Source organism: Fulmarus glacialis, unplaced genomic scaffold (genome assembly GCF_000690835.1).
Source record: "Fulmarus glacialis isolate BGI_N327 unplaced genomic scaffold, ASM69083v1 scaffold38949, whole genome shotgun sequence".
NCBI classification, from domain to species: Eukaryota; Metazoa; Chordata; class Aves; order Procellariiformes; family Procellariidae; genus Fulmarus; species Fulmarus glacialis.
The window spans coordinates 37,618-45,089 of record NW_009232063.1 but is presented as its reverse complement, the minus strand read 5'-3'; the positions used below and the strand labels follow the sequence as shown (position 1 = coordinate 45,089).

General features: G+C 52.4%; 1 protein-coding gene across 1 annotated transcript; it reads left to right on the top strand.

The window, feature by feature from the left end:
* Positions 1 to 1,973: 1,973 nt before the first annotated feature.
* On the top strand, positions 1,974 to 2,882 carry LOC104072330 (protein shisa-2 homolog; the record flags this gene model as incomplete). The annotated part of the gene is given in 2 exon segments (XM_009584781.1): positions 1,974 to 2,461; positions 2,464 to 2,882. Coding segments are annotated over 2 exon segments (569 nt in total), but the record flags the coding sequence as incomplete, so codon positions are not given.
* Positions 2,883 to 7,472: the final 4,590 nt, after the last annotated feature.

Genomic DNA, 7,472 nt, shown 5'->3' with positions numbered 1-7,472 from the left:
GGGGGAGCCGCCGCGGGTTTGCGGCAAACTTCTCGCCCGCTCCTTCCCCTTGTTCCCTTCAGCGACGAGTCGTGGGGCGAAATGAATGGAGGTGGGGCCAGCCGAGCCCTTCTGCAGCTGCTAAAGGGGGAAAAGTACCCACGCTTAGATGCTGCTTTTTCCCTCCCTGTTATTTGAAAGTCCAGCCCTGTCGTCTTTAGAAGAAGGTGACAGCGCTTTCCGACAGCCTTGGACAAGCTGTTTGTCGTGTGCGGCTCCGCCACCGCTCTGCATCGGCTCCTCAGCCCTGTTTGTGCTCCCAGTTGAAAAGGGAAGAAAAAAATGAAACAACCCCTATGAGCAAAAAAACCCCGTGACATTTCCAAATGACTTCTGGCTGGTCCCCGTTCTAATTGTATGTGTTCTCCCAGCTCAGATACCCCTGCTTGGGACTGGTTTTTACAAGACTGAATTTCAAGGATAAACTCAAGACTTCCTACTGCTGTTTAAAAAAAGCCTCAGTGGCTTCCCAGCACCCTTGCTGCCATCCCCACGCGCTGAACGCACTAGAAGTTGCCTGAAGTGATGTTATAATTAGGACAGATTTACTCTCGGAAAACTTGTGTGTTAGAGTCTGTGGCAAGTGCGTGCACCTGCTCAAGAGATACTGTATCGCCAAGTGCAGAAATAGAGACAATTTTTTGCAAGCCTTTTGTTTTAAAAGTGCTAAAATTATGGAAGAAATGGGAGAAATATGGCCTTTTGTTTAATAACTCGCTCCACATAATCAGCTGTGCAAGGCGGCGTTCTGACTTGAGCAGATAGATAACTCCCTTTGCACTTTGGAGAACAAGGCATTTTTCAATTAATATTTACTGCTTAGCAGCTTTGGGAGCTGGCACTGGTTAACTCACAGGAGGGACAGCCGCGTCCCCTGCCCCTGTGCCCAGGGCGTGTCGTTAGCAGCGGCTGCGTTAGCGCCGGTCAGGCAGGGGTCCGCAGCCCTGCCGCGTCTCGGGGCTGCCGGGTTTCGGTGGAAATGATGAAGCCCAGACGTGTTGTCGGGAGCGTTTCCAAGCGCTGAGGGGAGGCACCTTCCCCTCGTTATTCCTGGATATATCCATGCAGATTCCTTACTGAGGCAGAGAAAAGAGTTTTTTCCCCGGGAGTGCAGAACGACTGGAGCCCAGGTCCTTCCAAGGATGGTGTTCGCCATCCACCTTGTCGGGCTCCTGACCCCACCGCTGAAGCATCGCCTGTACTTTCTGCTCCCACCTCTCGCCCACCCTCACTCCTCCTGCCCTGGTGTCCCTTCTTTTAGCCTCGCAAGGAGGGATGCTGGTAGCAAAGCTTTGGAGCATGGTGCTGTTGCCCCACCGCCCGCCCCGTGGTTTCTCCCCAAACGCAGGGCTGAAGCGCAGAGCAGCCGGACGCTCGTCCCCAGGGCTGCAGGGTGGCAGAGCCCCTGTGACTGCTGCCTGGCTGTCCCCCTGCCCCGAGGGGTGGCAGCGGCTGGAGAGGGCTGGCGATGGGGAGGGATGTGATGCAGCATCGGGGTTTGAGCACTCCTGAGCCCTGAGCAGGGATCCTCCCCCCAAAGTATCTCCCTATCATCAAACCCAGCGTTCTCTTGCCTGATTTTTCTAGCGGGGCATACTGGAGACAAGATGGGGGTGAGATGTGGAGCGGTGGTTGATGTGGACTAGACCACCGTCAATGGGAGCGAGCCATCCTCCCTCGAGGCGTGAGCTGTGGGCTTTCCTCCCTGCTAATAACTTCAAAGATGCTTTTGGAAACTCCAGCCATGGGTTTCAGAGCCCTTTTCATCCTCCCTGTGCAAAATACTCAGCTGCACACACGGCTTTTAGTGCTCACCCTTCGTTGACCTGTGCTGGGAGGAGGTGGGCTTGGCTGGGGGGTGGAATGGGACCTTCTGCTGGAGCTGCTGAGGTTTGTCCTTGACCCCAGTGACGATGTTTTCCTTGCTGTTGCAGTGCCCATCTACGTGCCGTTCCTTATCGTTGGATCTGTATTTGTCGCCTTCATCATTTTGGGGTCGCTGGTGGCGGCTTGCTGCTGCAGATGCCTGCGGCCCAAGCAGGAGCCTCAGCAGAGCCGAGCCCCCGGGGGCACCCGCCTGATGGAGACGATCCCCATGATCCCAAGTGCCAGCACCTCCCGGGGCTCCTCCTCCCGCCAGTCGAGCACCGCCGCCAGCTCCAGCTCCAGCGCCAACTCGGGGGCCAGAGCCCCCCCGACCAGGTCCCAGACCAACTGCTGTTTGCCAGAAGGGACCATGAATAACGTCTACGTCAACATGCCGACGAACTTCTCGGTGCTGAACTGCCAGCAGGCTACCCAGATCGTGCCGCACCAGGGGCAATACCTGCACCCCCAGTACGTGGGCTACGCAGTGCAGCACGACTCGATGCCGCTGACCCCGGTGCCCCCCTTCCTCGACGGTTTGCAGAGCGGCTACAAGACCAGAGCGGCTACAGGCAGATCCAGTCTCCCTACCCGCACGCCAACAGCGAACAGAAGATGTACCCAGCTGTGACTGTGTAGCCCTGACGCCTTCCCCCCCCTCCCCACCCGGCAGATTTTAATATCTAAACTGAACAGAGGAGAAATACTTCCTTGGAATGAAGCTCCCACAACATCACTTGTAAATAATTTTGAAAGGCTCATGCATGTCAGACAGTGTTTATAAACCATTTGTTTTCATCGGGGTCCATTGCCAGAAACTGTAGGATGATATCTCTGAATTAACATTGCCAGATACGCTCTCATTCCAGTGCATGATTTACAGTGGCGAAGGATTACACTGAAAATGCGTATGTATTTCAGATCACTGTACTTGCGAGATAAATGCCGGAGCCATTAAGTGCCCTTCAGGTATGACATGGTCAGAAGTATTTGCCTAATTAATTCGTAGAAACAGTTTTGTTACACTGTACAAGACCACAGTACTTAAGAAACCTCTTTTCTCCTCTCCCAGCTCCTTAATGACATTTCCCATTGCTTTACAGACAATCACAACCGAGAGGTGAACAGTGCAATCCCTGCGTGCCGGGTGCTGGTACCAGCCCCCATGGTTTCTTACACACCCCAGTTTGGGGTGAAATGCCACGGAAGGCTTAGTCTTGCAAAAACCAATTTTCCTTGTCCCTGGTATTTACACAGGAATTATGAGAGTGTGAATTGTTCGGCTCTTCTTTCCAGTGCACTTGAAACCCGTCTTGATTTGGATTTGCCTCAAGATCAGGACCCAGTAGTGGTTTGCACAGACTTCATCTTTGTGAACTTTTTACTAAAAACAGGGTACGAGGTGCTTGCTCTTCCTGACGCTCAGCAAAGCTGTTGGTACAGCTAGCAGCGTCTGAGCTGACACTGCCTTTGCAGAGAAGGGTCTACTGTGACTCCAAACACGCCTGATTTATCCTCACTTCCCATGAAACAGTAAACCCGTGTGAATGCACACGAAGTTGTCAGACCCAAACCCTTCTTGCGATCGAGTCTGACCATAGGAAAATGGGCTTCGTCCCCCCGCCAGCTCGCTCCGAGTCCCCAGCCCTGCTCCCCGGGGGTCACACAAAGCCGCCCCAACCTGGGCACGGAGGGGCTGGCGGAGGTCTGAAACCCATCCCCTTTTCTTCTTTACCCATGGGGCAGAGGAGTAGGAAGGCACAGCTGTATTTAAAAACAATGTAAAAGGCCCAACCAAAGGATGAAGGTGCTTGCGGCTCCCCGTGATGCCACGGGGTCAGGGAGGAGGCGGGATGCCGGGGGGGCACTTTGCGCTGGAGCTGCTGGCTCCGCCTGGCTTGGCTTCGTCCGGGGAAAAACACCTCTCCAGGTTGAAGAGGCAACAGCGTGCTGGGAATAATCAGACTGTGCTAATTGTAATATATCACCCTGGATGCAACAAACGACTTACTTAAGGCTGGTTTTGTCTCTTAAAAAGTGTAATCTCTGCATTGCCATCCATTTCTTCTTCAGCCAAAATACCGCAACAGGGGACTGAGGGCATATACCAAAACCAGGCAATTACAGACCAGAGCTGAAAAAAGGTTTCTTATTGTCTGATACTGTATCAGTATGTAGCAATAACTGTGATACTATTTTTTGTATGTATGTTTTTAAATTACACGTATGTGTGGAAGCATTGCCAAATCCAATGGCTTACTCGTAAACATGCCACACACACAGGCAGCCTGCAGCGGGCAGGAATGGTTTGACCACTGACAGAGGAAAATGAATAGGCAATTTATCCCAGATCTGCTGTTCCTGGCTGCGATCACCCATTCAGCATGTGGGACCTGGACAGAAAGATTGGCTTACGAGACCCGGCTTCCCCTCCAGCCCGGCTGGGCGGCTTCGGCAAGGCAGCGACCGGCTGCTGGAGGCGTGGGGTGACTGCTGTGCTCTGCCCGCGCAGCTGGGTGCTCGGGCGATCTTTAAGGGCAGTAGGTGCACCAGAGCTGGGTGCTGCCAGGCTTTTGAAGGACCCAACACGCAGTCGAGTCTTGTGGGGATTTAGGTTTCTACCTGCCCGAATTGCAGCTTGGTCACGCTGACCCTCCAAAGCTGAGTTGGCATCAGGCGCGGGGGCTCGGATGCCTTCAGCTGCTGGTGGCTTCGGCAGGAGCTGGAGGTGCTTGGCCCCAGGTGAGACCCGGCCTGTTACTGCGTGGCCAGACGACAAGCCCATCATCTTTCCCAACTGTGAACCAAGTCAGCTCTCGCCCCCCCGCCGGCGCACGCTGCCTGCCTTGCACACGCCCTGCCAAGGACACCTCCTCTGACCTATGAAATTCAGGTGAATCTCTTTGTATATTGTTTACTTGTTCAAAAAAGAAAAAAAAAAAGAATTAAGTTAAATTTAAGTCTGTAGAAATCAATTTACAACTGAAGGCAGAGAAACCTGAGTTGTAATAAAAGGAAGTTTGTGAGATGTGGGGTTTTTTATGTCATGTACAATAATGTAAAACCAATGTTACCATTTCGTATAGCTTTTAAATCTCTGAAAGGGAACTTGCTTTAAAGTGTTTCTTACAAATGAAAAAAAAAAAAAAGCCCCCTTTCTTTCTTAATAAATACTTTATGGTGTGACTGTTTTTGTTTGCTTTGTTACAGTTTTTTTTCCTTCAGTTAATGCTTTACTTTGTCTACAAGAGCACATCTGACCAGTCCAGTTCTCCAGACCCTGGCAAAAAGCAAAGTTAGGATTTTTGGCTGTGTTTTTAAAGAGTAACAGTAAAAACAACTTACATGGCTGAACGCTTGGTCAGTCTGTACATGGCACGTCCCGAAATGCCACGGCTTCCTGGCATCCGGGCTGGGAGCAGAAAGCTGGCGGGGAGGAGGGGTCAGTCACAGCTTAGAGCAGATGCGCTGAAGTGACGAGCACTTCGCAGCAGGAGAGGCCAATAGCTTGTGTCAAAGCTTTTTATCGTATTTTTATGGTTTTTTTTTCCCCCGGGCAGTTTTTTTTTCCTTGGTCGAGAGGGGCAGGGTTTTTTCTGCTGCACGTAGTGACTATGGATGGCATGGGGAAAGAGCGTGTGGAAACCGTTGCTGATAAACTCTGAGCAAGGACGAGTGGTGGTTAGGAAAGATGCATTTATTTACTTTTTATAAGCTACAGTGCTAGTTGAGACGCAGGGTCTATTTGATTGCAACTCAGAAGGAATAGTCCCACGTTTAATACAGTAACTGGAAAACCCCGGTGGAGTGCTGCTGCGTAGCACTGCGCCATGGCAGCCCAGGGGTGGGCTCGGACCAGGGACTAGGATGGGCACGGCGGCCCTCAGGTCATACCAATGGACGTGCATCTGTTCCATAGGAAAGCCGGTCTTTCCCTTTTCTTTATAATGCAAGAGCCTGAAATCTGAAGATTAAAAAATCACAGCCACACTTCTAAACCTTCTGCGTGGCCCATAAATACATTTTTAGCCTTATACGGCTGTAAGAAGGGATGGAAACATTTCTGTGGCCACTTCACCCACCCTGCAGCCCTGGCCGAGGGCTCCCCGTGGGGCTCTCCACGGTGGGACATGCGGCTCCGTGCGGGATGACTCATGGCTCAGCAAACCCGCCCTGCGAGGCCGTACGCCTTTCTGCTTGCTCAATTTCATCCCATTACTGAGCCCCATCTTCCTAGATGGCCCTAAACAATTCCTCCTTTTTCCTGCTGTTTACACCCCTTAAATTTATGTTCTCGCTCACTTGCAGTTTAAAGTGTATGGCGTACCTTTTCAGTGCCTGTCTCTGAATACATTGCTACCTATTTAAGGCACTGAAGTGTTCAGTACCGTGCCAGCGACGGTGTGCACGGTAACCAGTAGCGATGGTGGGGAGAAGCCAGCAAGCCATATACAGGCTGGCGCTGTTTGCCCATAGCACACCCCAGCGCGCTGCTGGTGTCCTCGCAAGGGGAACGGTGGGCAGGGTGGTGTCGTCCCCAAGCTGTAGGCAATCCCGCCGGGCTCAGACAGCGGGGCCAGAGGCTGTGCCTGTTGGCTCAGAGCAAGCCGGTGGCCCGGCCGACCCACAGTGCCCAAACCACCGAGCCACGCAGGGGAACAGCGTGGGACCGTCACCAGCGACACGACCCCCTCACAATACACACGTGGAGAACTACTTTGAAATGTCTTGCCTATTAGCCGGGCATGATCAGAGGACAAAGGCCGCTCCTCCCCCTTAGCAGGAGGTTCGTGTGCCCCCATACAGCTGTTACCAGCCGTCGCCACGTTTGTTAGGGGAAAGTGGAGCTTGGTGCAATTAAAGGCTGTCCCTTAAATGTGGCCCATAATGCCCAGGATTTGGGTCCCAGCTCAGCCCATTAACCTCAGCACCTCCCTTTACAAAATATCTAATTTACTGTTCACTTTCAGTCTTGCCAGAGCTCTTCTTTCCCCTCCAGTTTTCTGCTTTCCCATTCTTTTCCTCCCACTGAAGTTGTTACTAAATACTATTCCCCACATGTATTCCCTTGTATTTTTCCAAGCTGAATCTCATTTTATTGTTTCCTGCTCATATTTCTTGCCTCTCTGTAGGTCCCTTTGTATTAGTGCTCTGTCCTCAGTGGGGTTTGCAGTGTTTTCCTGCCCGGGATCACTTGCAAACGGACTGAACAAGTTGCTTAAGCCTGTGCCTTTTCCCTTCTCCTCTTCCCCATCCACACTGAATGGAGCCAGTTCAGTGGGACCCTGCCCTCCCTGGGGGCTCACAGTGTCCCCTGTCCTGTAGCAGAGCATTTAATCCCCATGACAGCATTTCTGTGCAACATGAATGGCCAGGTAACACCAGCCACTGGTGCTGTAACAGCCTCCTGTGCCTCATCAGTGGGGAGATGCCCACCACGCTGGCCCCGTGGCACAAAATAATCAGTGTGGGCTTCACCCATGGAAAGACCTCACATGAACCAACACCACAGCGTGGCTGCTTTGCACCAGCTGAATGCTGTGGCCAGCCCCGGAGGTGAGACTGGG